The sequence below is a fragment of the Mesoplodon densirostris genome, chromosome 9 (genome assembly GCF_025265405.1).
Source record: "Mesoplodon densirostris isolate mMesDen1 chromosome 9, mMesDen1 primary haplotype, whole genome shotgun sequence".
In the NCBI taxonomy this organism is placed as follows: domain Eukaryota; kingdom Metazoa; phylum Chordata; class Mammalia; order Artiodactyla; family Ziphiidae; genus Mesoplodon; species Mesoplodon densirostris.
The window spans coordinates 71,830,132-71,845,570 of record NC_082669.1 but is presented as its reverse complement, the minus strand read 5'-3'; the positions used below and the strand labels follow the sequence as shown (position 1 = coordinate 71,845,570).

The 15,439-nt window shown below is 36.2% G+C and overlaps 1 protein-coding gene across 1 annotated transcript in view; it reads left to right on the top strand.

Annotated features, from left to right (window-relative positions):
* The window catches only part of HERPUD2 (HERPUD family member 2), a 44,984-nt gene extending 29,747 nt beyond the window's left edge, over positions 1–15,237 (top strand). Inside the window, exons 6-9 of the mRNA XM_060108630.1 lie at positions 9,677–9,799; positions 12,800–13,123; positions 13,821–13,938; positions 14,394–15,237. Coding sequence (XP_059964613.1) covers positions 9,677–9,799; positions 12,800–13,123; positions 13,821–13,938; positions 14,394–14,555 — 727 coding nt within the window. The 3' untranslated portion in view covers positions 14,556–15,237. The remainder of the gene's footprint in view (positions 1–9,676; positions 9,800–12,799; positions 13,124–13,820; positions 13,939–14,393) is intronic.
* Positions 15,238–15,439: the final 202 nt, after the last annotated feature.

The following is a 15,439-nucleotide window of genomic DNA, read 5'->3' as shown; positions in this document are numbered from 1 at the left end:
GCAGATGGGTGAGTAAGGGTGTTCTTGGAAGACTATAGGGCCAGTAATATGCTTTTAAAAACTTCCACTGGTGTTTATGATCAGCCAGGCTTGGTAACAACTGAGGTAGAATAAAACTGTGATGTATTATGAAGATATGCTAACCATTGCATGTTATCCAGAGTCTTTCTTAGAGGAGGTTACTCAAGAAGCTTGCTATGGCTACCTTATATTTAGCAATTACAGCAGGCCTCTTGGTTAGTTCCAGGGGGGCCAATGCAGTCGACAGCCACAGCATATCTTTCAGACAGCTCAGAAAGGAAGATCTTGGAGAATACAGTTTAGACCTGGGTTATGTCTGAAACCAGAGTACTTTTGAAGTAAAAGAAACATGAATAATAGGTAGTGATAGTTGTTTTGTGTTGCATATCATGCTGTGGGACTGCAGTGTGTGACAGTGCTCCAGATCCATGATGGCGAGGCTGGAAATAAGGAAATGGCTAGGACCCCTCAGAATGGTAGTAAGTGATATAACCAAGGAGTAGCCACTGACTGTTATGCCAAACAGGATGTAATAACATACAGGTTCTTTCTACTTAGAACTTTAAACTTAATTCAATTCTTAATGCAGAAAAACAAAGCAGAGTATATAGCAAAATATTTAAAAGACTCATTTGTCTCATATTCTTGAGTTTTTCTTCTAAAAATAAGTGTTTAGATGAGGCTGATTGTAGACTTTTATGAAGCATCCTATGAAACTATCAATATTTTTGTTTTCAGAAAATGATTATTACAAACCAAAATTTAGTTATTTATAAAAAACAGTGTTGTCATTGTTTACATTATAGAATAATGGCTTAAAATACTTTCTGTCTTATGACAGTGATTCCTTTACTGTCTTTTTTGCAGAGTAAGACAGTTCAGTTCCTCTCAATTTATACAGAGTGATTTTACTAATATTTTACCAAATACGGTGGTAGTGATAGAAAGTGAGAAAATTATGGATATAATAAACCTGGAAGAATATGTAATGATGTTAATAATAGTTATCTCTGCACAGTAAGATTTTTAACTCTTTCTCATACTTACAGTGAATATATTTTGTAATAAACAAAACAAAGTGTGTAAAGTTGCACATCTTCAGAATAAGACCATGGTTATCTTGGGAAAAGATTAATAATTTCTTTAGGCTGTTGCGAAAATCAACAAACTTTGGAGACAAAGGCATTTAGCTCTTAGAAGTATATAAAACAGATTAGAAAAATCTGAAATAGTGTTTATTTTGCTAAAAATGAGTATTAAGATGATAAGCAATAAAATCCTTAAAGATTTGAGCTTTACTTGGGGAATCTATTACTAGATGAATAATGTTTTAAATCAGGAGGGCAGTATAGCTTAGTGGATGTACAGATTCAGGAGCCGGCCTGCCTTGGTTTGAATCCTGGCCCTAACCACTGACTAGCTTGGGCAAGTCTCTTCTCTACTTTATTTCAGTTTGCTCATGATCTGGAGATAACACTACTTATCTCATACAGGATTTTTGTGTGGATTAAGAGTTCATGTATGTAAAGTGTTTACTGATGTGTTAGCAGTTATTTATAAATTCATTCATATTTATAAATGAATGTTGTACATTCATTCAGCAAGCAGATTTATAGTCATCTATGAGTCTGATACACTGAAACATTTGAATGAATGCCAGTGCTAGGTGCTGGAAAATGAATCTGTATTTGGAAAGAGCACTTTGTGATTTACAAAACAATTTAAGTGAAAGTTCAGTAAATAGGTTATTCAGTTCAACAATGAACGTGATTTAATTTCATCTTAAAGTTGTAATTTTTTTACTAATGAAGACTTTACATCTGTCTTTAAGTAAATTTTATTGAACATAGCCTTAGCCTTAAATGTACAAGAGCAGTAATTTAGTGACCTTGAAGAATTCACCAACGAAATATAATCTCTGTGCACCTTTTTTAGACTTCAGTATATGTTTAACTAGTCACATGTGTTTTCCACCATGTAGGTTAGTACTCTCAATCTTTAGTGAACTTGTTAAAATTGGTAAATTCTGATCCCTACTCCCTGAGTTTTTGAATCACTAGGTTTAGGGTAGTGCTTAGGAATCTGCCAACTTAACAGCATTCTGGGAACCTCACTTTTTAACAAGCTCTAATGCAGGTGATTATTTGCCCATCAAGATCTTGAGGAAACATGAGAAGACCAAACAGTACATGTATATCACCACATTGGCTATCCATTTATAATGTCATGTTTATAAATCTTGACTGACTGTTTTGGACTCAGTGTGCTGTGCTGTCATATTTATTTAACTCCAAAAACTGCTGACTGGTTTATAGAATACCCACTGTTTTGTACACTCAATTTTCCTCCCTGAAATAGTAACAACCTTGTTTTATAATTACTAAAACTGAAAACCTACTCATTGTACCCCTTCTGTGTTATCCGATTTTTTAATAGTAAAAATTGCTTATAACCCACCACCCAGAGATAACTATTGCTAACATTTTTGTAGTTTCCTTCCAAATAATTGTCTAAGTATACTTTTTAAATAGAAATATCATACTATTTTATTTTATGAACCTTTTAAAAAAGCATAATGTAGCCTGGACATATTTCCAGATCAAATATAAATCTACAACATTTAAAGTCTGTATTAGGAATAAGTTTAGCCAAGGAGGTGAAAGAGCCATGCACTGAAAAGTATAAGACAATGATGAAAAAAATTGAAGACACAAATAAATGGAAAGATATTCCATGCTCATGGATTAGAAGAATTAGTGTTGTTAAAATGTCCATACTACTCAAAGCAACCTGTAGATTCAGTCAATCCCTATCAAAATTCCAAATGATATTTTTCACAGAAATAAAACAAACAATCCTAAAGTTTGTGTGGAACCACAAAAGACCTCAAATAGACAAAGCAATCTTGAGAAAGAAGAGCAAAGCTAAAGGCATCACACTCCCTGATTTCAAACTATACTATAAAGTAACAGTAATTAAAACAATATGGTATTGGCATAAAAACAGACACATAGATCAATGGAACAGAATAGAGAACCCAGAAATAAACCCATATATAGATAGTCAATTAATTTAAGACAAAGGAGGCAATAATATATAATGAGGAAAAGACAGTCTCTTCAATAAATGGTGTTGGGAAAACTGAACAGCCACATGCAAAAGAATGAACCTAGACTACTATTTTATACCATACTTAAAAATTAACTCAAAATGGGAATTCCTTGGCAGTCCAGTGGTTAGGACTCTGTGCTTTCACTGCCGAGAGCACAGGTTCAATCCCTGGTTGGGGAACTAAGATCCTGCAAGCTGTGGGGCATGGCCAAAAAAATAAAAGTTACCTCAAAATGAATTTGACTTGAATGTAAGACTTGAGACCATAAAACTCCTAGAAGAAAATAAGCTCCTTGACACTGGACTTGGTGATGATTTTTTAGATTTGACAACAAAAGCAAAAATAAATGGGATTACATCAGACTAAAAAGCTTCTGCACAGCAAAGGAAATCATCAACAAAATGAAAAGGCAACCTACTGAATGGGAGAAAATATTTGCAAATCATATATTTGATAAGGGGTTAATATCCAAAATATATAAAGAACTCATACAATAGCAAAAACACAAACAATCCAATTTAAAAATGGGCAGAGGATCTGAATAGACTTTTTCCCAAGAAGACATACAGATGGCCAGCAGGTACATGAAAAGATGCTCAACATCACTAATCATCAGGGCAGTGCAAGTCAAAACCACAATGAGATACCACCTCACACCTGTCAGAATGGCTATTATTAAAAAGACAACAAATAACAAATGTTGATCAGGATCGTGGAGAAAAGGGTACCCTTGTGCACTGTTGTTGGGAATGTAAATTGGTGTAGCCACTATGGAAGACATTATGGAGTTTCCTCAGAAAATTAAAAATAGAACTACCATATGATCCATCAATTTCACTTCAGAGTATTTGTCTGAAGAAAATGAAAATACTTAATTTGAAGAGATATATGTACCCCCATGTTCACTGCAGCATTATTTACAATAGCCATGATAAGGAAGCAGCCTAAGTGTCCATAGGTAGATTAATGGATAAAGAAATCATGGTACATATTTACACAATGGAATACTATTCAGCCATAAAAAAGAAAAGTTATACCAGTTTACTTTTCCAATAGCAGTTGTTAAAGAGCCCGATTCACCATACCATTACAGATATGTACTTCCCAGTATGATAAGTTGGGATGTCCTTGTTTTAACCTGAGACACGATAAAGAGACATTCCTTTTGTTTTGTGAAATGCTTATTTGTTGGCGTGTTGGTATTTTAAAAAGTTCATTTGTGACAGTTCTTTATCTAAAAGGATATTAATAATTAATGCTTATTGAGCACTTAGCTCAGGCTAAGCATTGTATTAAGCACTTATACATGCTTTATTTCATTGAACTTTTTACCAACTCTGTGGTCTAGGTACTATTCTCTCCCATTTTATGGATGAGGAGAAGAAGGATGAAAGGTTATGTAGCCTGCCTAAGTTCACAGAAGTGGTCAGTAGCAGGACTAAAGTTCAAATCCATATCTGACTTGAAAGTCTGTGTTAACTGTCTTGAAGTGAATATTTTGTATGTCATTTGTTCCAATATAATTTCCTAGCTTACCATTTGTATTTTGACTTCATTTATAATGGTGGTTCTCTCCCCTCTGCTCTCCCGTTTAAAACTTTTCCCTAGTAAGACCTGTTGGCCAGATTTTAAGTATTGGTGACTGAATAAGCATATTTGTCTGTATGAGGACCTTGTGGCTTTATTCAGGAAAAGTTTACTTTAGAATTTGCTGTAGCTGGGCAATGAAGACAGGAAAATGAATTGTGTAGTTGCCCTCAATGGAAGTAGGTCAGATTGGCAAATAAACTGCCATTCATTGATGTGCTATCATGGTCTTGAAAAAGTTCTGCAGGAGCCTGGAGGAGGGAGTGACTGTCTCTGCTTGGAGGAAGGGGGAGGGCTTCATAGTTGGTAACATTTTGGCTGATTTTAAGGGAGGTTCAGCAGAGGAGAACAAAGCAGTGTGGAAAGTCTTGAAAAGGCATATTCTGGAAACGAAGTGGGGATTCCATGCAGGTTTTCTATGAAAGAATTTGTCCCTGATTGTTGAAGTTTCTAGTTCCTTTCATCTCCTCTCCTTTATAATTCTTAACTTTAAAAAGCATACTAATGAATGTCTATTATAAGAAACCCTTACTTACCTAACATCCAGCTTCAGCAACTATTAATAGACTACGATTCTTCAACCATTCCGCCTTGCTCCTCCTTTTTTTCTTGGGCTGGAGTATTTCTAAAGTAAAATGTAGACATCATATCACTTCATCTGTAAATACTGTGTATCTGTAACAGACGTGACAGATATGGACTAAGAATCACAATACCATTAGAACACTCAACAAAATTTTAAAAATTTTAATATCATTTAATATCCAATTCGTGATCCATTTTCCCTGATTGTCTCGAATGTCTTTTTATGGTTGTTTTGATTGGATCAGTATTGAAAGAGATTGACCTACTGCATTTGGTTGATGTTTCTTAAGGCTCTTCTAATCAAATCCCTATCCCTACCTTCTTTGACTTTATGCCTTTTCTGTTGTTCTATGTAATTTCCCATAGTAGTCTAGATTCGGCTCACTACATCCTTGTGGCATCATTAATATTTTCCTTTGTTTTCACAGGTTGCCTGTAAACTGGTAGTTAGATCTAGAGCTTGATTAAATTCAGTTAAAGTTCAACTTATTTTTATTTATTTTTTTTACTTTAGCTTATGTGGAAAATATGAATTTTATTAACTCACTTTTTTATAAAACATTTTGACAGATGATAAATAATAATGTAACTAACAAATCTTAGAATCTTAACATCATAGAAGTTTGCTTCTTACTCATGTAGTAGTCTGATTCTAGTGTTTAATCCCCTGTAGGTGATTTTTCACCATCTGGTGATTCAAAGACCCAGGGTTTTTTCACTTTTATGGCTTTTCAAGACTCATAAGGGAATTCCCTGGCAGTCTAGTGGTAGGACTTGGTTCTTTCACTGCCAGGGCCCGGGTTCTATCCCTGGTCGAGTAACTAAGCTTTTCCGCAAGCTACACTGCCAAAAAAATAAATAAATAAAAAATAAAAAAGGGAGGGATAGATTGGGAGTTTGGGATTGACATGTACACATTACTATATTGAAAATAGATAACCAAGAAGGATCTACTGTATAGCGCAGGGAACTCGGTTCAATATTCTGTAATAACCTAAATGGTACAAGAATTTGAGAAAGAGTGGATACTTGTATGGGTATAACTGAATCACTTTGCTGTACACCTGTAACTAACACATCATTGTTAATCAACTATAATATAAAATTAAAATTAGAAAAAAGATTCATAAAATCTTGGAGTTCATCTGTTCATCTGTATGTACTTGGCAAATGGAGAAAGGAGCATAGGGAAACACACCTACTTTGTAAATACCTTGGCCTAGAAGTGATATATTCCACTGTCACTGATTACATGAGCAAGAACTAGCCACATAGCTCAATGAATTGCCAGAGGACCTAGGAAATGTAGTCCCTAGCTGGGGAGCCACACTTCCCAGCAAATACTCAAGGTGTTAAACTATAGGAGGAAAGCACAGATTTTGGTGAACACATCATTATATTTCCCTCCCTAGCAATGATAATAACAATATTTTATTAATATTTCCTTACTTTGTACCAGACATTGATGTGCTTAATATATAAATATAATTTAACAACCCTATGGGATAGGAAATGTTCTCATACCTATATAAGGAAACAGGCACAGAGGATGCTCCAGAATGTATTTTACAAATGATTTTCTTATGACAGAAACTGAATCTTACTGTGATTTTTTTTTTTTTTTTTTTGTGGTACGCGGGCCTCTCACTGTTGTGGCCTCTCCCATTGCGGAGCACAGGCTCTGGACGCGCAAGCTCAGCGTCCATGGCTCACGGGCCTAGCCACTCCATGGCATGTGGGATCTTCCTGGACCGGGGCACGAACCCGTGTCCCCTGCATCGGCAGGTGGACTCTCAACCACTGCGCCACCAGGGAAGCCCAGTATCTTTAAATTTTATGTTGTCAAATACGTTATCTTTTTTGTGCTTTCTTCTATTGTTTATAAGTTAGGAAAGCCTTCCTCCTTCCATAGTTTTGGTAAATAGTCAATTCTAATTGCATCTAGATTATCTGTGGTTTAACTCAATACTTTATTTTAGTCTACTTGAAACTCATTTGAATATGGAATGAGGTGAACCTTTAAACTCCCTTCCCCCAACCACCAATTTGGTCATCACTTTTCTCAGCTCCAAATAATAATTCTCTATTGTGGTATTTAATGATGCATCCTCTAGAATATATTAAATTCATATGTAATATGTTTCACTACTCTATTATTATGTGCTTTAACAGTAACTTTATAATTTCATATCAAATAAAACTTTTTTCTTGTTTTCTATAGAGTACCAAATATATAACATCTTGTCTGAAGGATAATTAACACAGTGGGAAGTTGTAGTATACCAACCTGGGCCTGGAATGTACCTTAGCAATTATACAGTCCAGTAGTTTTTAAGTTATTGGTGAGAAAGGGAAGAAGCATATGGGAATCATCTAGGGGAATTTATTTATTTTCTTGACAACATAGTTTCAGTAATCACATTTATGTTTTTGGCTGCAGGAAGGTGAGGTGGGAAGCTATAGTAATTTTTTCTAAGTGATTGTTAGTGGCCTTTTCTTCCCTTGACCTTTAAAAACAGTGACAAAGTCCAGCCTTCACATTTAACAGTTGAAGTAATGGACTTGTGTGAGGTTATATTTCCTCTTAGTGGTAGAGATTGGTTGAGTTCTATTTTAGGAGGATGAGTTTTTTCTTAGTTGGAAATACTAAGAAAATTTAAATATATACCTAGATACTGACTAATATTATGGCTAATACTTGATTTAGATAGTTTTCATTTTGCTTAGATGTGTCAGTTCACTGGGGGAAATGCTAACAGCATTTATACAAATGCCAAAACATTTATATAAATGTTTTATAATACGTCTCTGCTCCAGTGGTATGGCTTTCTCTCCAGATTTGATCCCTAATTGATATCTTTTTAAATGTATAGGTGGGGTAAGGTTCTTTTCCTCTTCTTATACAGGACTTGTTTATCAAGAGCTGGGAGGAACTCTCATGGAGGATTCTCTGCTTTTCCTTCTTCATTCAGTATGTGGGAAAGCTTGGGAAGTAGTGGGGAGGGCTGCATTCAGGAGGCAGGAGGATCTTCTGAGGATGGGAGCCACTGTATGGCTCCTATTATTCCTCCAAGGATGAGGAAATTTCAGGTTACATGCAGGAGAGTTGATGCCTTAATCTAGCACCAAGTTGCCTTCAGTACAGTTTGTTGATAAGTCTTAGCCTCCCAAGCTCTTCTAAATTAGGTTCTATAATCAATTTTTACTAATTGTATGTTAACAGTCTTTAGGATATAAAATTAAAGTTCATGAATTTGTTAATTATTCTTGTCTCACTCTGGATAGATCAAACTAATATTAGCTAAGATAAAATGCAAGTAATATGAAGAAAAGGAGAGTTACAAAATTCACAAATTCTGCATTTACTTATATGTTTATCCCTGTAGTTGTCTTGAGGTATGCGAATTTCTGCAAACCTCACATTACACACTTTGAAGTCATGTTCAGAGTTAGTGGTAGGGGAGAGTAAAAATAAAAATAGCTAACATTTACTGAGTACAGACTAGCGACCCTGTGAGGAAGAGTCTATTATTAGCCCCATTTTAGAGATGAGGAAACTGAGGCATAGAAAAGTTAAATGTGGGCTTCCCTGGTGGCGCAGTGGTTGAGGGTCCGTCTGCCAACGCAGGGGACACGGGTTCTTGCCCCGGTCCGGGAAGATCCCACATGCCGCGGAGCGGCTGGGCCCGTGAGCCATGGCCGCTGAGCCTGCGCATCCGGAGCCTGTGCTCCACAACGGGAGAGACCACAACAGTGAGAGGCCTGCGTACCACAAAAAAAAAAAAAAAAAAAAAAAAAAAAGGGAAAGTTAAATGTGACCACCCACAAATTTTACTGAATTAATAGAATTTTAATCTACTTTAGGAATGCATGTATAAATATGTTCTGCTAATCTTGGTTATTTAACTAAAAAATATTTTACAGATTTTAATAATGTTCATTTTTTATTTTACAGTTGATAGGTGCTATGTTTTAAATAATATTTTATTACTAATGTAAAATATCCTTTTGCTAACTCCCCCAAGTTTAGGGTTTTGGTTCTCAAGAAGAATGTACTAAAAATGTAATGAAAGTATTTTTTGACTTCTGTGCTGAAATGAGAAGATAGCAGATGTTTAATCTGGCCACACAGTTGCTTTATTTTTCCATTAAAATTGGGCTGTGATGTTACTTGTTCTGTATACTTGGGGTCAGGGTCATCTTACATAAGCTATAATGTCTTACTTGAGGAATGCTGAAAATAAGTATTTTTCATTAAGATTTAATACATTTTGTCAGTGGATTACTTGTAGTTCAGAAATAAAAATGTAGAGAAATGCTTTCAACTTCTTCTGGAGCATTAAAAGGCATTTCTTTATTACTCTATTTCAGAAATGTAGACAACCAGCTTCCTGGGCAGGCTGTTCCGGCTGGATTCCCAGTGTATCCCGCTTTCAGCCCACTGCAGATGCTATGGTGGCAACAGATGTATGCACATCAGTATTATATGCAATAGTAAGTTAATTTGAGTTTATTTTTTTTACTCATTGTGCTATTTGCTTTATTTTCTTTTTGATTCTAAGTATAAGTTGATTTGGGATTTCATTTACTGATGTGTTTCATTGGTTTTTTTTTTTTTTTTTTTTTTTTTCTTTTTGCGGTATGCGGGCCTCTCACTGTTGTGGCCTCTCCCGTTGCGGAGCACAGGCTCCGGATGCGCAGGCCCAGCGGCCATGGCTCACGGGCCCAGCCGCTCCGCGGCATATGGGATCCTCCCAGATCGGGGCACGAACCCGTATCCCCTGCATCGGCAGGCGGACTCTCAACCACTGCGCCACCAGGGAGGCCCCTGTTTCATTGGTTTTTAAAAATTATTTTAAAGTATTTGGCTAAAGGAAAAAGGGTTCACATCCTGTTCACATCAACTAAACCTATTCTGTGCTTCTCTCTCTCTCCCCTAATTATATTTAGCAGTATTCAGGTGCTTTCTTTAATAGAACATTTTATCTATTTAAGAGGAGAAAACTTAGGAAAGTTTCACTGGAAGGCAGCAAATCTACGTGAAGGTAGGATGTCAAATAAAAAAGGGAATAGAAAGAATCATATGTCAGGGAGGCTCATATTGATGTAGGGCTCAGTTGTGGCTAATATGCTTTCTGGACTGTTGGTATTTTAGTAAGTCTTGCTTCTGATCAGCATGGAACAATCTTAGTACCAAATACAGTTTCTCGGTTTTCTTTCTTCTGGACTTCCTGTGTGTTCATTTAACATTTCTAGCTTCTCTTTAACGTTTTCCTGTCCTTGTTTCTGTGATTCTGTCATCTTCATTCTTTTTCTGATCACTCATTTTGTGTCCTTTGCTTTTTCCCTTTTTCTAAATGGTAACATTTCTTGTTCAGTTACGTATTTGTATACCTACCATGTGCCTTGTGATACTCAGTCTGGTAGGGAAGATAGGATTCAGTCCTGGGCCAGTCATCTTGGATTTCCTTTTTCCGTGGCCTTAGTTGTTAGCTTTCTGTGATGACTCCCGTTCTTCATCTCCTGTGCCTCCTCTTGTGTCTCCACTTAATTGTTGGAGATTCCCATAGAGAAGTTTGCCTTTCCCTTAAATGCAGTATGTCTGAAATTTAACTGCACCATCCTCTTAAGTGCATTCTCCTTCTTGACTTCCTTGTCAGTGATACTGTCTCTTCTTAATCATCCTCCAAGCTCTTCACCTTAGTGAGCTTTGATTCTGGCTTCTACTATCCCTGAATCCAACAACTTACCAAGATGAGTTAGTATGTTGTTTCTAGCTTCCGTCCTTCCCTATATCTTACTTCCAGTACTTTGTGCAGATCTTTTCTAATATTAGACCCACTTTACTGCAATCGCTTTTTCTCCTTTTAGGCTCTTTACTATATTTCATTGTACTACTGCCAGGTTAATTTGTGTAACACATAATTGAGTCTGTCATTCTCCATCCCCTAAAACATCTGATGGCTCTCTTGCCTACAGTGTGAAGTCTGTATCCTTATCCTTCCTCTAGACCTTACCCCATGAAGCTAACCTGCTTTATTAACTTCATATCCTAATGTTCTCCTGTATAACCCCTTGGCTCCAGGAAGGCTCTTTATACCTTACCTGTCGCCATAGTAATGGTTATCATTTGAGTGACTGCTTTGTCCTTAGTACTCCACTAGATGCTTTACACCCCTTGTCTTGTTTATAACCTCAAAAGAACTGTGTAAGATAAGTGGGGCTTATCATAGTTTGCTACTGAATCATATAACCTTATGTACATCATTTAACTTCTGAGCCTCAAGTTTTCACATTTAATGAAATAACTCACCTATGAATCAGAATGTCCATGAGATAGGAAGTGTTTTGGAAATGAAAGAACCCTCTACATATACAATGTATTAGATAGCTGGCTTAAATAGGCTTTTGTAGCCTGGAAAACTTCTATTTTATTTTATTTTGCTATCTTGATTTTAAAACTTTATTGTAGAAAAATTTCAACATATAAAAAGATAGAAGAGTGAAATGAATCACTGTGTTCTCATCACCCAGCTTTTCAACATTTATCAATTCATGACAGTCTGGTTCTACAACTTTCCCCCCTTTGCTAAATAATTTAAAGCAAATTTCAGATATATTATCATTTTACTGGGAGTCTTTTACAGGAAAATTTATTCTGACTTTTAAGCAATCAAATTATAAGCAAACTTCAGGACCTCATAACTTGATAAGGACCTACACCAGTGTTCTCCAGATGGAGTTCCCAAAAGTCAGGATTGGGGTTGAGGGATTGTTACCTGGATCTCGTTAATATCTTAAAATACTAATACAAATCATTTATCACTGAGAGTGGACACACAGAGTAATGATTAATGTACTTTTTTTTTTTTTTTTTTTTGCGGTATACGGGCCTCTCACTGTTGTGGCCTTTCCCGTTGCGGAGCACAGGCTCCGGACGCGCAGGCTCAGCGGCCATGGCTCACGGGCCCAGCCACTCCGCGGCATGTAGGATCTTCCCAGACTGGGGCACGAACCTGCGTCCCCTGCATCGGCAGGCGGACTCTCAACCACTGCGCCACCAGGGAAGCCCTGATTAATGTACTTTTTTAGACAAATCTTTCAAAACAAGGGTCTAAGGAACAGGTGGTGGGTGTATAGAAGAGCAAAAGAGGCCATTAGTGAAAAGTTTTGGAAAAAGATCTGGTCATTACCTTATAATTTAGTGAAAGAGAGAAACAGTAGTGATCACGTGGCTGTTCTTATCTCTTCCACCTCTCCCCTGCTAACCTAGACTACCAAGCTGGGAGAACATCCTTCCCTGAGCTACTCCTGCCATCCATGTTGGCTCCACTTTTCCACTGGGAATTATGCTTACCTAGGAAATGAGGTGCGGGAGTTGTGATATCCCATATTAGGTTTATGACAAATACATATGACTTCCCAGGAAGCTTTGAAAAATAGAGTATATAAATGTTTTTTTCTTTTTAATATTTATTTTGGTGAATATTTCAGTCAAGCTGCAGTTTCAGCTCAGGCCACATCAAATGCCAACCCAGCCCAGCCTGCTGCTTCACAGCCTCTAAATCTGGCACACGTTCCCGGAGAAGAACCCCCACCAGCTCCAAACCTAGTGGCCCAAGAAAATCGACCCATGAATGAGAATGTTCAAATGAATGCACAGGGAGGTCCAGTGCTAAACGAAGAAGACTTCAATCGAGACTGGCTAGACTGGATGTACACGTTCTCACGAGCCGCAATTCTCCTTAGCATTGTGTACTTCTATTCTTCTTTTAGTCGGTTTATCATGGTAATGGGAGCCATGCTACTGGTTTATTTGTGAGTGATGTTCATTAACTTTTTGTGGTTTCTTTTAATTACTTTCTAAAACTGTTCAGCACGGAATCTGGCATGTGGTAGTCTGTTGTGAATGTTGAGTGAAGGAATATGAATGTTGGCCTTCAGATATCTGGCATCAAAAGCAAAGCAGGTTATGTTACGTAAGAACGTTTATCAGAATTGTCTAGAGGCAGATTTTTTCCTTTACTGTCTTTTATAAAAATTGTTAGTTCAGTTAGACATGCTCTATCAATTATTTAGAACTTGAGGTGTGTATGATGCAGTCTTGCAAAAGATATGCTTTTTAATTAATTATAGTTATCAATAGTAAGTCCTATAGGTTTAGGTCAGATTTTTTTCATAAGCAGACTAACTGTCCCTTGCCCCTCCTTTGTCCCAAGAGGCAAACAAATATCTAGTTGAATTTCATTTTGAAAAATATCAAAAAATGATTTTATGACTCCTGATATGTCTTAATATCTAGCATAGAGTCAGTTAAGCTCATGATAAACTTTAGATTTAAATTGATTCCTGTTTTCCTGTTACTGCTTTGAGAGGGGTAGTTCTTGGCCTGAAGTAGATTTGGTCTTTTCTTTTATCATAGTTCTAATCATTTTTCTCTTGTAGGACACTAGTGTTTGATAGTGTTACAAATAAAAACAGTTGTGAATTATTTTCTTTTCTCTTTACTGAGCAGACACCAAGCTGGATGGTTTCCTTTTAGGCAAGAAGGAGGTCAGCAACAGGCTCCCAACAATAATGCCGAAGTCAACAATGATGTGCAGAATGCAAACAATCTAGAACTTGAAGAAATGGTATGCTAATGAGGTTTTCGTATACTTTAAATATAGATGTTTCTTCAGCACTGTATGAGACCAACATAATAAAAGACTCAGGGTATTCCATAGTATTGAAGAAAAGTTAACATGTAAACGTGTGGTTTCATCTAGGAGAACTTCTAATACTGTCAATCATATATTAGAATTAAGTGGAAAGAACTAATATCATTCTTCCCAAAAATAGTCTAAAGAGAAAATTATGCACACAGTGAGAATTTATTGTATTAAATTGGCAGTAATCCCTTTGAACTTGAACAAGGAATTTATTAATTTTGGATTTAATGAAGATTTCTAATGACCATGAAGTTCCACTTCCTTATTATATGCTCATATTCCTTCTTTGGGAAGAATTTAGCTCTCTCCTTTTCTGTCATGAGTTAATGGTAGCTGTTCAAATCACTCAGGAATATGTTTCTTCTTTTGTTTGAAAGGAGCGTCTTATGGATGATGGGCTTGAAGATGAGAGTGGAGAAGATGCAGGTGAAGATGCCAGTGCAATTCAAAGGCCTGGATTAATGGCATCAGCTTGGTCTTTTATCACCACCTTCTTTACTTCACTAATACCAGAGGGGCCTCCCCAGGTTGCCAATTAGACCTGAAAAACTGTGCCAGTTGCAAAGGAGGGTCTGAATTTAGGAAAGTGTTTTAAATAACAGTGCAATTTCAAAAAAAATTTATTACTTTCTTTTCTTCATCATGTATAGAGGTGTTTTTTTTTTCTTTAAGCTTCTCATGCATATGAATATTTTAAGCACAAATGGACTACTAAATGTGTGATTTTTTTTAAGATCTTAACATAGCGTAATATTGGTCTTCCAGGTTTTATTAATTTCAATTATGTATATTATACCAAGACAGACCTGTTTGTGTGTCTTCTTTAAAGAGCTGCTTCACATATAAATGTCTAGCTAATATCTCAGCCCTTCAATGTATAATTTGAATACATATAATATCTATTTTCTGTGAATTATCCTGAAAGTTTTAAACAGAATGACCTCATAGTTTTTAACAAAGAATATTTACCTAAAATGTGCTAGTAGCATCTTGCCCAGCCATAAAGCAATAAACTTCTCAATAATCTTAATTTTGACATTTGAATAAATGGAAACTTTCTATTTTAAGGGCATATCCCATCGATTGAAATTAGTACCTTAAAAAAAAAAGGCAGCTCTTCACTGGAATTAATAGTAATATAAAATGTTTGATATAGGCAGTACTTTTATAAAATAAGATTCTGGAAATTGCTCCCTGTAATTTTTTAAAATAAAAGGTCAATTATGGTAAACTGTCTTATGGGCTATTTATTCAAACTCTTCCATAATGTACCCATTATATGCAAAAATCTATGTAAATTTCAGTAGTTTTGGGGTTGCTAAAGTCTTCAAGGTCATTTTCACCTCTTTCCATTCCAGATGGATATCTTCTAGTTCTCAGGTAGTCTGAAACCTCATTAGTTTATTTAAAAATCCCTGTGAAA